Source organism: Porites lutea, chromosome 2 (genome assembly GCF_958299795.1).
Source record: "Porites lutea chromosome 2, jaPorLute2.1, whole genome shotgun sequence".
Lineage (NCBI taxonomy): Eukaryota > Metazoa > Cnidaria > Anthozoa > Scleractinia > Poritidae > Porites > Porites lutea.
In genome coordinates, this window is record NC_133202.1 from 38,546,440 (window position 1) to 38,561,716 (window position 15,277).

At 39.8% G+C, this 15,277-nt stretch overlaps 1 protein-coding gene across 1 annotated transcript in view; it reads left to right on the forward strand.

The window, feature by feature from the left end:
* LOC140926166 (uncharacterized) overlaps positions 1-15,277 on the forward strand; it is a 135,584-nt gene that overhangs the window by 68,277 nt on the left and 52,030 nt on the right. The window contains exons 84-100 of the mRNA XM_073375952.1: positions 138-393; positions 945-1,151; positions 1,643-1,846; positions 2,304-2,513; positions 2,763-2,966; positions 3,393-3,599; positions 4,098-4,307; positions 5,031-5,243; positions 5,586-5,789; positions 5,916-6,074; positions 6,177-6,520; positions 6,655-6,895; positions 7,034-7,099; positions 7,206-7,415; positions 7,817-8,151; positions 8,729-8,966; positions 12,105-12,149. Of these exons, the coding sequence (XP_073232053.1) occupies positions 138-393; positions 945-1,151; positions 1,643-1,846; positions 2,304-2,513; positions 2,763-2,966; positions 3,393-3,599; positions 4,098-4,307; positions 5,031-5,243; positions 5,586-5,789; positions 5,916-6,074; positions 6,177-6,520; positions 6,655-6,895; positions 7,034-7,099; positions 7,206-7,415; positions 7,817-8,151; positions 8,729-8,966; positions 12,105-12,149 (3,553 nt within the window). The remainder of the gene's footprint in view (positions 1-137; positions 394-944; positions 1,152-1,642; positions 1,847-2,303; positions 2,514-2,762; positions 2,967-3,392; positions 3,600-4,097; positions 4,308-5,030; positions 5,244-5,585; positions 5,790-5,915; positions 6,075-6,176; positions 6,521-6,654; positions 6,896-7,033; positions 7,100-7,205; positions 7,416-7,816; positions 8,152-8,728; positions 8,967-12,104; positions 12,150-15,277) is intronic.

The window sequence follows — 15,277 nt, forward strand, 5'->3', positions numbered from 1 at the left end:
AGTGATTCAGTAATACACGAGCATCTCGAAACGACGGCCAGGGAGAAGAAAACTCTTTGATTTGGTTGATTTGATATGCAGTGTAATTAAAGCAGCCATGTACAATCATTTTGTTAACAAAGACTGTTTTTGTCCAGCTGGTTATCATATTGGTCGATGGGCCACAAGCAAGTGACCAGGTTTCATTATCAAAAGCATCGCAGCCACTCCGGGATCGTGATATTGATATTTATGCTGTCGGTGTACTGCCTTACACTCCTGAGAAAGAGTTGCAAGAACTTACCTCAGACAAGTCGAAAGTTTTCCTATATCCAGTAGATGAACTTCCTAAACGTACACCAGAAGTTCTAAATCGATGGTATGACACTTGGTTAACTAGGTGGCGTCCCACAGGTAAGTCCTTTGTAATATCTTAGCATTCAGCAGTTAGTCAAGCCCATTGTCGTCATTTGTCTTAATTTGTCGTTAAATTTGTTTTTAGTTTAAATTGCTTGTTAGAAGAAGTTGTCGGCTTGTTTTGCATTGAAGGTAATACGATATAAGAACTGGAGAAGGGAATCGTTTCTCACAATAGACACGATGCTTTTTCAGTGCACATTTTAGAAGTATCGCTGTTGTCATGAACTAGTACGTTTTACTTTTTCAGGGTTTTCGTTCCATACTGCGCTATATTTGATTTCTTTTCTTAGTATTGCTTTGTGATTCAGGACATAAGCGTGCATGTCTGTTGACCCATACTGAATTTGGAATAGAGGACGGCAAATACTGATTTGTGGAATAACAACGAAGGATTAATACAGCCAATGAATGAAACAATGAAACAGCGCTAAATATGCATTTTATGCTTTTTAAAACTATGGCAGAATGCAGTTTATCGTTGTTTTTTTTTAAAGCACCAAGTTTGTTGATTATAACAATTTTATCCAATTCTTTCTTGCTTGCAGCTCCTTCCGATACTCAGTGCAGAGAAGAATATCAAACGGCATTGCAAAACTACGTGGTGGGACGATATGTACCACGCTGCAGACCAGATGGTAGCTATGAGCCACTTCAGTGCCGTACGTCGTATTGTTTCTGTGTGGATAAGTATGGAAAAGAGGTTCCTGAAAGTCGAAAATCTGCCTCGGACCCTCCAAACTGCGCTAAGTTTGGTACGTGAGATTTGATAGAATTTAAGTATATCAACAACCTAAAGATGTACATTTATGGGGATCAATACAGAGGAAAAGAGTTTGATTTAAAAAACGTTTGCATCTTGGCCAGCGGAGTAAGGTTGAATAAGGAGTAAGACTGAGAGCAAACTGCTTTGTGCCCTGAGGCCTACGCAATACGCTCGGTGAAAAACAGACTCAACGTCGTAAAATTACCCTGAGCCAGATGGGGAAATAGAAGTCCTTGTATTACTTATTGATGGAGCGAGGTGACATATTTCTCCATTCTTTCTTTTCCCTAATTGATCTTATTTACTAGCTACCGTTGATTCAGCTAGCTGATTAATGTAGCTAAATGAGACATTGCTCCATTCTTTCCTCTCGCTTCTTGATCTATGTATTTACCAGCCCCTGTTAAATCAGGTAGCTGTCAGAATTTTCACACTTCCTCATAACCAGATGTTCACTTTCTTTTATTATCATGATTTCAGTCGATCCACCAACAAAGTGTCAGCAAGGATATAAGGAAGCAGTGACCAAACGTTTGTATTCAAAAGGTGGAACCGTCCCTCGTTGTCGGCCCGATGGAACATACGATGAAGTGCAGTGTTGTCCAAGTGGTTATTGCTGGTGTAGTAACAGCTCCAGATCGATGTATGGCTTAGGCAAGGGTTGGCCTCTATGTGCCACTGGAGGTGAATTTCAATTTACTGCCTTACAGGTTTTAGACATGTTCGATTGACCGTGTGTCGAAATACAAATAAATGGAATTGATTAAGAAACTGTTTGATTAGAGATTTAGCATGTAACTCTCGCTGACATACAATTTTCAGCTTCCTGTTGCATTTCGGTGGTTCTTAAACCTTCATAAAAGCGATTTGCACTTCTTTGGATTCTTTTCTTTTCTTTCTTAAAAGCCGGAATAAAGTAGAAAAATGTAGTGCATACTTTCATGTCATTGTGATAAAAATTACCGAAAAAAGAAAATTGTACTATGTGAAGCTCACAAAGTTTTTGCTAGATTGAGAGCTAAAGGGTGTAAGACCTCTCTATATTTTGAAAGTGAAGCCAATCGATATCGCTAGAATTCCAATTCTTCACAAAGGTAGCTTGCAGCGCTTTGACACATTTTACTTTATATTAATTTTGTAGGGAAGCCACAGACGCCTTGCCAGCGACAATTCGAAAAAGCATTTTCAGTTCGTTCCTATGATAAGTATATTCCTCATTGCACTCCGGATGGGAAATTTTTCCCAGTACAGTGTGACGCATCTGAGTGCTTCTGTGTGGACCAGCAAGGAGCAGAAATCAAGAACACAACTAGGCTGCTTCCAGAATTTCCATCCTGCGATTCTTCGTCAGGTAAACTGTTAATCCAGTTTTTGATTTTTTGTGCCTTATTGATTCAGGAAAAAATTGAAGTTTTCGACGTAACAAACTGTGAATTTAGCTCTAAAACGCATCAAGAAATTCCAAAAACTTTTCGACCTTTTATTTGCTGAAAAAGATCTATCAAGTTGTTTGAGCACTTAAACAGGTAATGTACTAACTTGACAGTCACTTTTCTACGAACAAAAAATGATTGCTAATATGGTTGAATATTTTTTGTAGCTCTACCTTTGTCACCGTGTCAGAGGGAGAGGCTTTCAGCAACTGCGAATCATGTCATAGGAAGATGGGTGCCACAGTGTCAGGAAGATGGCTCTTATTACCCAGTACAATGTACAACTGGTTGGGATTGTTGGTGTGTCGATGATGATGGAAGGGAGATCACAGGTTCTAGAGGAAGAGGTTGGCCGGACTGTGAGCAAACTGGTAAATGTAAAACGTAAAACAATTACCACAGCAGTTGAATAGTAGTACTGCATTCTCGCTTTGTTAAAAAAGGCGAGTTTTGGTAACTGATTGCAAAGGTGCTCGCGAAAGATATACAAATTACAGACAACTAATCTCTGCAGTCAAGTTAAGCTACAGAAAGAAAGAAATGCACTTGAAGAGGAAGAAAGTGCCTGTGGGGCAACTATATCATTAGTACAAATGTATTAATCGTTGCTTCTGGCTGCCCTCAGTTTCTGATGCCTTTTGTATTTATTGAACTATGACACCTGTTGTTGTCTTAGCCGTATTTGTTGCAAGTAAAACGTAAATAACAAACGCGCTTATAGCTCAAAATGACCTTCAATCGTGAAAATAAACTTTGTTACATGCGATTTGCTCAATCTTTCATCTACTTATCAACAGTTAAAAGGCCGACCGAATGTCGAAGCCACTTCAAAACAGCTCTACTTCGCCTTCTTCCTGGACGATTTGTTCCTCGCTGTGGAGCAGATGGAAGTTATGATCAAACACAATGTGTGGGTTCCATTTGTCTCTGTGTTGATAAGCGTGGTATTGCAATTCCTGGAACATCAAGACCGCGGTTTATTAAGCCCAACTGTGAAGCTCAAGGTAAGACTCGATAACACCTATTCCAATCGGTAATACGATATTTTTTTGGCTTCGTTCTAAATTATTTTAAAAATGTACTTAATTCAAAACCCTGAAAGACATAACTGACGAACATGGTCTTTGAAAATGCCTATATATTATCAGTTTATCTTATCCCTTTTTGGCAATTTCCCTCCTTGGGCAAGCTATAGAATCGCGGATTATCTCGGAGGCAGCGTGGCTGAGCGGTTAGAATGCTTTAATTGTAATCCTCGAGGATTAGTCCCACCCTGACTGTAACCTGGATTCAAATCCGAATTCAAATCCTCGGCCACGCTTATAAAATAGTAACTGGTTCGCCTCCTACAAGATTGGATTCTCAACCACGTTTTGGTCCATTTGAATAATTTGTTTCATTATCCCTGAAAAGCCTCATTAGGAGAAAGGATAACAAAGTATTTAAAGTTATATTTAAACTATATCAGGTCAAATAATGTAGTTTTGTTGCCTTACCATCAGGTTGGAGATTGACAACATGCCAACGACACTTCCAAGATTCATCTCGCTTCTACACTACAGGACGGTTCACTCCAAAGTGCCACACAGACGGTCGTTACAAAGAGGTCCAGTGTTATGGAAATAAATGTTTTTGCGTTGGCAGTGATGGCCTGGACTCCGGTTTCAATCGAACTACGCTTCCTCAAATTCCAATCTGCCCAGCAATTCCTGGTAGGCATGTTCCCCGTTGCTGCCTGCTAACAAGGCTAATATAGTGATACCTTGAGAATCACGACGAGAGTCGTTCTTTTTTTTGGGGGGGACAGATTACATAAATTTCCTTCATGCCTTTCCAAAAACTTTGACTTGAAAAATGTGACTACTGGATGTAGAAATAAATCTTACAAATCCTTCATTTTAACCCGTGCTTTGTATAGAAATCAACAAATCGGGTACGAGGAGGCAAACGACGAATTCGCCGCTTCCGATAATCTGATTGATTATTCTTGTTAACGTTTTCTCGATTAATGGATTTGAGCCGCAGTGTGCTCTTAAACACTGCAAAGGACCCGGTAGAATCATCTGTTGCACTTAAACACATGATACAAACTTGGATCAGTTGCTTGCTTTTATTATCATTTTAAAGTAGCTGTTGAAAGCTAGTCCTATTCTCAAATGTTTGCTTTTTCCGTTATATATAAAACTTACAAGAAATACCTTTTGTTTCTATGCTCTTTTCAGCCCCTGCCAGCGGCAGATCCAGGGGAGGGGCCGGGGGGGGCCGGGTCCCCCCTTATTTTTAGACCAAAATGAGGCCGGAAGGGCCAAAAAAATTTTTTTGGAGACCGGCCCCCCCTTATCTCAGGGTCTGGATGACTGCCCCCCACCTTATCTGAAGGTCTGGATCCGTCACTGCCTGCAGTTCAACTTTTGCGTGCCATTTATTTGTTGCAGATACAGAGACTCCTAGCAAACCACGATCACCATGTGAAAAGCAACGTGTCACGGCTCTTCAAGGATCTTCAGATACATTTGTCCCGTATTGCAGACCAGATGGCTCATTTGATCCTATTCAGTGCCAAGGATTGATGTGTTACTGTGTAGACAGTGATGGAAAGACAATAGAAGGAACAGACAAACCGCGACCAACTCGACCAGATTGTGAAGGTAGATGTTATAATATTTGTTGGGATGTTCAAATACGCTTCTTCCTTTCTTCGCTCGCTTGATATTAACGTTGCCTTTTTACGAGCCAAATCGCTCAAAGTGTTGCTTTATTGAATTGGTTTTTGTTCTCGATGACGTAGAGGACGTCGCTGAACATTTCACGTGTATTTTAATCGTTTTCAGTGTTGGTTTTTAGCTTTTTTAATAGCCATTGGCCATACATGAGCTAAACTAGAGAACCGTTTCCTCGCAACATAAATTAGAGTTGAACTTTAATTGTAACATTGTTGAGTTTAGGGAGGAAAAGAGTGGTAAAAACTGTGTTAATTTCATTTTAAACAGCTCCTAGTCCCACCAAATGCCAGAGGGCTTACCTTCGAGCTCTGGAACAATATCGTCCAGGTCGATTTATTCCACGTTGTACACGCGATGGCCAGTTTGATCTTATCCAACTAAGAGGGGCAGACGCCTATTGTGTGGATCGTGACGGAAACGAATTACAGGGAACAAGAGTAAGCAGGCCATTTAGGCCTGACTGTAGTTCAGGTATGAAAAATTAATTTTTATTTTGGCCAACTGCTAATCAAATGCATCTCTTTCTAATGTCGTCAACGTTTCTACCTTAAAGTAGAAAGAATTTAACTAAATTCGGTCTTTACTTTCATGTTTCAGATAAACCAGGTCGATGCCCATTGCCCTGGAAGGGTTTGGACGGAATCTGTGATTTCAAAGGGGATGAATGCCAGCGTGACAATGACTGTGAAGATGACAACAAGTGTTGTTTCAATGGTTGTCAGAAGGAATGTGCTAAAGTGCCTAGTGAAAAATATGGTAAGGCTAAGTTTCATTCAAACAACGGAGTATATCGTTTTGGCCCTAACTATGTGCAGAAATTGTTAAAAAGTTAAAACTCTTTGTTTTATTTCTCCACAGGGCCAGCTTGCCCCACTCCCATGGATACCTTGTTCATCATAGATTCATCCGAATGTGCTACCCGTCGCAACTGGATACTCATGCTGAATTTTATCCAGACCTTCGTCAATTTCTTTGATGTGTCACCAGCTGGAGGTCGCATTGCACTGTTGCAATACAGCACCAATGCAAACGTGGTTCTCAAGTTTAACACGTTAACGGGAAGTCTTCTTAATGGCGCAGAGGTCGTCAGGAAAGTTGGTCGTCTTCAGTGCCAAGAAGGATTGAGAAGAACTGATAAGGCATTAGAGCATGCTGACAAGGAAATTCTTACTTCTGCTGGTGGAATGAGAAACATCTCAAGGGTAAACACACTTACTACTGCAATGTTCTTTCCCACTCCTAAGTAGAATACGAGCCATTAATTTAAATGTACACGCCATCTCTTACACGTGATCCAGTTGTACTAATGATTCACTATATCGTTCTTACTATACAGCCTGTACTGGTGATCACAACAGGAAAGCAAACAACAGACCAAGGCGTCTTGACCGATCTTGGTGTGGCGTCTTCTCGCTTACAAAGCAAAGGTGTTCCAGTCTTTTCTTTGGGAATAGGAGAAAACTTAGATACCTCAGAACTTGGCAAAATTGCGTCTGGACCTGATAACGTATTTTCCGTGGACTCATTCGAAGACTTAGACGACAAAGTTAAGGAAATAAAGAGAGGCTTATGCTTAGGTATTAAATAATGACTTAATGTTATTTGTATAAACAGATATTTATCCCACTATACTTACATATGCAGCTGTAAGTACTCTTAAGTGCTGCATTTGTTTATGTCCGGTATTAAGTAACATTTCCTTATTTCCATCGCAGGGTTGCCTCTTACAACAACCCCAACCCCAACACCAACACCTGGACCATCAACTACACCAACAGAAGGTAACGTTTTCCAGACTGTGTACCTCAAGAACCGAATGCTAACCTCTAAACAACTGTATTGTTGATCATTACTGTAGTTAGCGCATTTATCTTTTTTAATTCGCAGATCCATGCAGGACGGTTGGTTGCAACGCTCCCTACAACGTGGGCTGCAGAGTTGTAGACAATGCAGCAGAATGCATCTGCCCCACATGTCCGGATACGATCAGTCCTGTCTGTTCATCAGATGATATAGAGGACCCGTCTGAGTGTTTTATGAAGAGAAGGTCTTGTCTCAGCGGCGATCTGGTCACTGTTGCTAAAAGTGGGCCATGTGGTATGTGCTATTTGACTCTATATGCATTTGTCTTTTCTCTGAGAGTTTCTTTCATGTAATAGTTCAGTTGTGGCAACTTATTTCGAACCAAAGTACACATTAAAAACATAATCACGAAAACACGTTTGAAATCTAATCACGAAATCGTCCACCTTATTTTATTATATATATAGGGTCTTTTTTCCCTTTGGTCGCAGTTGTGTTTAACGTCATGATTTATTGTTTAAATAACCAACCCCTATCTTCGGTAATTACATTCAGCTGTTTCAGTACAATGGCTAGAGGTTATGGCATTCTATACTTACAATTAATTAAAATGAAGAGACTTAAATACAGCTGTAAAAAAACGTTATTTAAAGGATGTTTGAATAACACAACTTTTTTTTTCTTTGTATTTGCAGATAAGGATTGTAGGGCCATTGTAGACGTGGCATTTGTAATTGATTCGTCGGGAAGCATCGGACCCGCCAACTGGGAAAGAATGAAGCAATTCCTTAAAGCAGTGGTCAGCAAACTTGATATTAGTCCCACTGCTACACGCATAGCAGTTATTGCGTACAGCACCGAGCCTGAGGTGGTTATGCTATTCAGCGACCGACAGAGCACAGAAGACGTAAATAGAGCATTTGACAGCATGCGCTGGCAACGAGGATTTACATTTACCGATAGAGCTTTGAAACTTGCAGATAGTGATTTGTTCCAGACGGCAAATGGAATGAGACCAAGCGTACCAAAGGTAAAGGGTAAACTTTCATTTTCTTGCCAAAGTCGTCTTGGGAGAAAGTATAGTGCGGCCCCTGCCGGCCCCTGCCACGGAGTGTGTTGCTTACAATATAAATCCAATACCAGCTACGAATTAAAGGTCCCCAAAACAAAGTGCAAGACCTTCGGGGACAGGGCCTTCGATCGTGCTGGCCCCTCACTGTGGAACACTCAGGCTAGGAAGACTTTTTTTTACATTGCTTGGCATTTGCTCATTGAACAAATTCTTCTACGGTGATTGCGGTGATTTATTTTCATCTTGTCTAGCTAGGTTTACTGTTTGTTATGTGCCTTTGTTTGTCAGCTTTTGTTGGCGCTTTAGAAAATGCACAGTGTATATAGTTTTAGTGTTATGTAAATAAACATCTCTGACTATATCTTTATCTTTGTACACAGAAAAACTAGTGAAGACGTTTATCACTACCGAATGGGCATTGAAACTCCAGTAAATTGTTTGATACAAAGCATCCCTGTATGATGTAGAAATAGGAAGCGTGTTCATCCTGTCGTAAGAAATTATCTGGACATTTGCTTTTCTTTTTTACAATCAGGTCTTAATTGTGTTTACTGATGGGAAACAAACAACATCTCAACCGTACACTGAACTATCGGAGGCATCTCAGGGAATAAAGAATAAGGGAATTGAAGTGTACGCCGTTGGAATTGGAAAAGGCGTAGATGTATCCGAACTCCAGAATATTACATCCAGCAAAGAAAACGTTCTACTATCAACATCCTTCAAGGAGGTCATTAACCTCACTGTTCCGATAAGAAGGACGATTTGCGCCCGTGAGTTTCTCTTTTTGAACTGAGTGTATTTTTATGGTCTTCTTAATTTGGTATTTGTATTGTAAATTTCGGGGAGGGGTACTTATTAGGGAACTCAAGCAAAAACGACTTATTGGAATACTAAGGAACTGTATGTAATTAAGGTAGGAAAAAAATGAAGATTGTTATCTTCTGTTCACATTCTCTAGAAAACGTTAAAACAGGAAGCTTCACCTCGAAGTCGTGCAACGACGGTAAAGAAATGTACAAAAATGCGTGCTGCATTTGTAAAGTTGTTGTTTTGCTGATCTAAACCTGTTTTTTAGTTTTTTGCCGTTATCGTTGCCGTCGCCGTCGCCGACGTGGGTGCTTAAGCTCCCTATTCTTATGACATGTAACACCTTGATCGTGGCCCTAACATGTTTTTTACATGTTGTGTTGCTGCGTGACGTTTCACCTGTTGAGCAGGTATCCTCTCCCATTTTAATGTTATGGCTAACATTTGCTGTTAATACTTACACGTAATACGAATGAATCATGAAAATAAATTTGATAAACTTAGTTACAGTTAATTAGCTAAAGACAAAGACCTGAGAATGAGCGTTTAGGCTTGCCTGTAATAGAAATCCCCTAACTTGACGCTGAGCAGATGCAATAAAAACGTTATCCTTTTTCGCTAATCATGCAAAGTGGTGGAACTGGTCTGTTATGAGTTTGTCTTGCTTGTTGATGAACTTTATATGTGTAATGCGGATGAAAGAGGTTAATGTTAAGACGTGTTTAACGATGAACATAAAGTAACCTGAAAATATTCTACTGGTGCAGATGGAATACGCAAATTATTTTGATATCTGAATTTTTGTTCTCCCATAGTGCCTCCCGTTACGGTGACTCCAACTCCAACTCCAACTCCAACACCAACACCTTCCCCAACACCAACCGAAGGTTAGATATTGGTAGTAGATAAACGACAACATTAAGAAAAAGTGAATATGGTATATGATATGAGTATTCGCAATCCACACCCAGATATGAAGGGGTACAAAACCACCCCCTCTCCTACGTAGATTTTCGCAATTGTTATTATAATTTGACAAAATTAGACGATTTGAAGCCCTGCAAAATGAAATAGATGTTAAAATAATTGATATTAAAGGGTTTTGACACTGCATGATGCAGATAATGTGAATGTCTGCAAGCTAATGAGATTATGCTCTTTACGGTGGATATCACAAGATATCTCCTAGCCCAAATCCTCACCTAAGCGCTAGCATTTTTGTCGACTTCAAGTTATACGGAAATTAAAAATAATTGTATCGTATAGCAAGTGCCAAAGTTCTGAGTTTTTTTCAGCATAGCTGGAAATTATTGTCATGCTTGAGCATAGGCGTACGGGCAATTTTTTGCCCGGAGGGGCGGTAAACAATTTGCACAAAAAGTTCTCGCATGTTGCCCAAATTTTCACGAAACAGTCGAAAAGATACGAGAGTCATACGATGCAACAACTTAAGCCTACATGTGAAGTGAAATATTCTTACATATGAATCTATCTTATGAGCTCATAAAATACGTTAATAGTTGTCTTTGCCATTTTGACGGCCGAAGATATCAATGATACGATCCATGTTATTGTTGACTACAGAGTCACTGTCGCATATGCCTTTTAATTTTAATAAATGTGAAATTACTAACACGTTGTTGCCCCATGGTGCTGCGCAACGCACTATGTGCTTGAGTTTTACAATTTGTTACCAACAAGAAAAAATGCCGCCTGTTGTCTTTTGCTATATTCATTTATCTGCTCAAGAATCGGCCACACGTAAATAGAAAGAAATAATTACTTCTTCGGGTTAAAAAAAGGAAAGAAAGTTTAAAAGAATAGAAATAATTATAAAACAAACCAGTCCGTTTGCTGACGTCGTTTCTTTAGCAAATTGTTAGAAAAGCTACAGCTATGAAGTGTTTGGTTCAGACTGAAACGTTTTTATGGCCTCTCTATTTTGGTACCATAAGCTTTAATAAGGAGAGGAATTACAGTTTAACAAGTTTGGAGGCGTTTAGTTAAATAACTAAGCCGTTGTTTATTTCTCTTCCTTAGAAGAGGTTTGTCCCATTCCCATGGATACGACCTTCGTTATTGACTCATCAGTGTGTGATGACGATAACGACTGGAATCGCTTGCTGAAGTATGTCCAAACGTTGGTCACCTTTTTCAACGTATCACCATCTGTAGGGCGTATTGCCCTCGTCCAGTTCAGCACTGACGCGAAAGTTCTTCTCAAGTTCAACACGTTATCTGGTAAACTTCTGAATGGCGCAGAAGTCAACCAACGAGTTGGTCAATTAAAGTGCTTAGGAGGTTCCAGAAGAATTGATAAGGCATTAGAATTGGTAGACAAGGAAGTACTGACTGTTGCCGGTGGAATGAAGGACATCTCAAGGGTACTTACAATACTAGTAATAACCGAAGGTTACTAAGAGCGGGCGACAATGGTCGAAGGTGGTAGATGGTCAAAACGCGAGTGATTAGATTACAAGTAATAGAAGGTCTTAACACGCGCAATCAGATACGCGTTTTGTGCATTTCATTCATTCATTCGAAGCTGATTACATACGTGTCGTGCATACGTAACAGCTTGCAACCTGGAGATTAGGATTGCGGGCCTCTCTTGTCGCCTGCAATAAGCTCACTGAATGCATTTTATTTTATTGTGTCCTTTGTTGAATTCGCATTGCATTTGCATGACTGTTAGTTGGGATGTCAGTTGATTTAAGCTTTTTTTCGCAGCCTGTTTTTGTAATCACAACTGGGAAGCAAACGTCAGATGAGGGTGTGTATACTCCACTTGATATAGCGTCCTCTCGACTCCAGAGTAAAGGAGCAGCTGTGTTTGTCTTGGGTATAGGAGACGACGTGGACAGCACAGAGCTTAGCCAAATTGCCTCTGGACCTAAAAATGTGTTTACAGTGGATTCCTTCAACGACTTGGACCGTAAGGCCGATGAAACAAAGAGAGGCATTTGTATTTTCGGTAAAATATATGCAAATTTACTTTTATTTTCTAGAAGAAATGTCGTATTTGTTTGAAACACTGTCACTCAAGTAGAATGATTACCATTTTTTAGTTTTGCTCCTTACTTATTTTTGTCTTGTTGTAGTGCCAACTCCATCTGTCACGCCTACACCAACGCCAACTCCAGGAGGTAAGGGATGACTATATATAATTGCTCTCTCTTTTTCTTTTATTAGATTATGTCATAAATTGCATTTTATTTTACCTTTTTTGAAGACGAAGTATGTCCGATTCCCATGGATACCACTTTTATTATCGACGCATCCTTATGTGATAGTGACAGCAACTGGAATCGCTTACTGTACTTTGTCCAAACTTTGGTCAGATTAGATTATCTCATAAATTGCATTTTATTTTACTTTTCATGAAGACGAAGTATGTCCGATTCCCATGGATACGACTTTCATCATCGACTCATCCTTATGTGATAGTGACAGCAACTGGAATCGCTTACTGTACTTTGTCCAAACGTTGGTCAACTTTTTCGATGTATCACCATCTGGAGGTCGTATTGCCTTGATCACGTATGACACGGACGCAAGCGTGGCTCTCAAGTTCAACACATTGGCTGAAAATCTCTTGAACTCCGCAGAAGTCAACCGACGAGTTGGGTTACTGCAATGTCAGGGTGGCTCTAGGCGAATAGATAAAGCACTGGAGCTGGCAGAAAAGGAAGTTTTAACTCCTGCTGGTGGAATGAGAGATATCTCAAAGGTAAAGTAAAGCTGTCATTGACGCTAAATGATAACAGAGACAGCAAAGTCTCTTACTTGTTTGAGTTTTTCCATCTTTTTACCTTTTCCTGAAATTCCGTGTGATAATTTGATTTGCCTCATAGCCTGTTTTTGTGATCACTACTGGAAAGCAAACAACCGATCAAGGAGCATACACGCCACTTGATGAAGCTTCTGCTCGCCTCCAGACTAAAGGAGCCGCCGTGTTTGTCCTGGGTATAGGAAAAGACGTCGACACTTCAGAACTCAATCAAATTGCCTCTGGACCCAAAAATGTGTTCACTGTGGACTCGTTCGAGGACTTGAACGATAAAGCGAATGGAGTTAAGCGAGGCATTTGCATTCTAGGTAAATCATTAATTGAGAGTGGTGTTTAGAGTTTAAAAATTCTTTACCCTTCAAAGGCTCACTGCTTGAGATGGATTTCTGAATGCAATTGCGGGAGTTCATTTTCTCAGGTTTATGCAGCCGTAATTTTCGTTGATGTGATAAAGATTTCCAAAATGTTACCTTTAAATGGTAATGGTACCATTGCACAGTTGACATCCACCTGGCTTTTGTAGAAAGTTGTATCGTGTTTTGTCTGTTACTTGAAGAAAAATATTCATTTTATCATAATTGTTCGAAACTTTTGTTCATTATGCCCTGCATGATATCCTCTAAGCGGTTACTTATTAATAGAAAGTTTAATTTACTTACTTTACGCTGTTATGAAACCGAAATAATCACCAGTCGACTTGTGCGATGTATTTGCTCACTGACCTCTAACTGTCCCTTTTCAGTTCCAACTCCATCCGTTACAACAACGCCTCCTCCAACCACAGCAGGTAAAATGTATTCACAGCCTTTGGGAACGTTTCAATATCCTGTCAACCTGCAAGCTTCCTGTCTGCTAGATAAGCCTGATCTAAATTGGGATTTTTGTTACTTATGACTTTTTCTCATTGTCGTTTTTTCCTTGTCGTGTATCCCAACCGTATATATATATATATTTTTTTTTTCCAAGGAGAAATCGTATTCATGTATGCATATAACTTTCAAAGGAAATCCTCGTCTTGAATTTGACCAGCAATTAACTATGTGAACTATTGCAACAACATACCTTTCCCATTGTTTTATTCGCGTGGTAAGTGACCAAACAACAGTTTTGAAATAAAGTGTTCACAGGCTAAACACGACTCATGGTACAGTATGTTGCCCAGTATCCGGACGGTACCAGTATCCGGACACTTGAAACAAAAACTCAATTTTTGAGGCGCCTTTTTCAGTTCTCGGTAAACGAAGTATTTCTAATGAAAGCTGAACATTTCAGCTTTAAGATGAAAGTTTTGGCGATTTGAAAGCTTGCGAAACAGTCGCAGAAAACGCCGTTCTGTTCAGGTGAATAAACCTTTCATGGCTAATATTTACGCTGTTTACTGCGCAGTAAAGTGAATGCTGCTCAGAAAAGGGAGGGTTGTGTGTGATATTTTCAAAGAAACTGTTTTATTTTTAAAGTGAAGATACTAAAGGAAGTCAGGTTTTCAGAAAGTTTATTAATTCTTCTTGAAATTCGATTTGTTTGGAATAACGGAAGCCAGAAAAATTCACTAAGTTTTGATGTCATGTGCCCAGTATCCGGACAGTTTTTTCTTTGCTGTACAGAATCGATGAATTAGCTGTGTACATTCTCCGGATAAGATTTATTTCATATCAGTAACTATAATTAAAGCTTAGGATATATGATATAGTCGTAAAATGTAACTCTACTCAACTCCGTATGGAAATTTTCTTCACTCATTCAGAGGCGACTTGATTTCGTGTGCGCCGCTTGTTTCGCGTGACTGCATTTTCTATATATAACTGAAAGCGTCCGAGTTGAACCTGGAATTCTCATACTTTCCCCAGTTGGGACTGCTATAGAATGGGGTTGCAATGGTCTAAAAAATGTCACAAAGGGATTGAGAGATGTGAAAGAAGGAGGAATTAGTGCTAGAAAAGAAGGCTTATTGTGGGGCGACTGAGCATGAAGAAATCAACACTGCAGGTCAGACTAAATAGGAGAGTGACCTTTGACCGTCGGTTTGAGGTCCCTTCCCCAAGCTTTTCTTTAAATAAAAAATGAAGAAAGAAAGTCGTTTGCAGATTGGCTAATTGAGCTTGCAAACTGCGGCCTCGGCATGCCCACGGATGCCTTCCTTAAATTAGTGGAAAAGTTCCTAGACAAAGAAGTGAGAAATTATACCATTTTTAAAACAGCCGCTCGCGTTCCCCACCATACCCCAGTCATTTGTTATGTTTTATTTCACGATGCTAGGTTATATTTTCGGAATCGATTGCCAGACTACTTTGCAACTGCAAGAGAAGCTTATAAGTCGCTTGCCTGTCGAAATTTATGTACAATTACGTTATTATTGTTGTGTCCGGATACTGGGCCAGCTGTCCGGATACTGGGAAACATAGGAGGTCTGCAAAAATTTTAACTTCGCGATGGAAACAAAGGCAAAAAAGTTAAACTGTCTTTCGTCATATTAAGGACTAGATA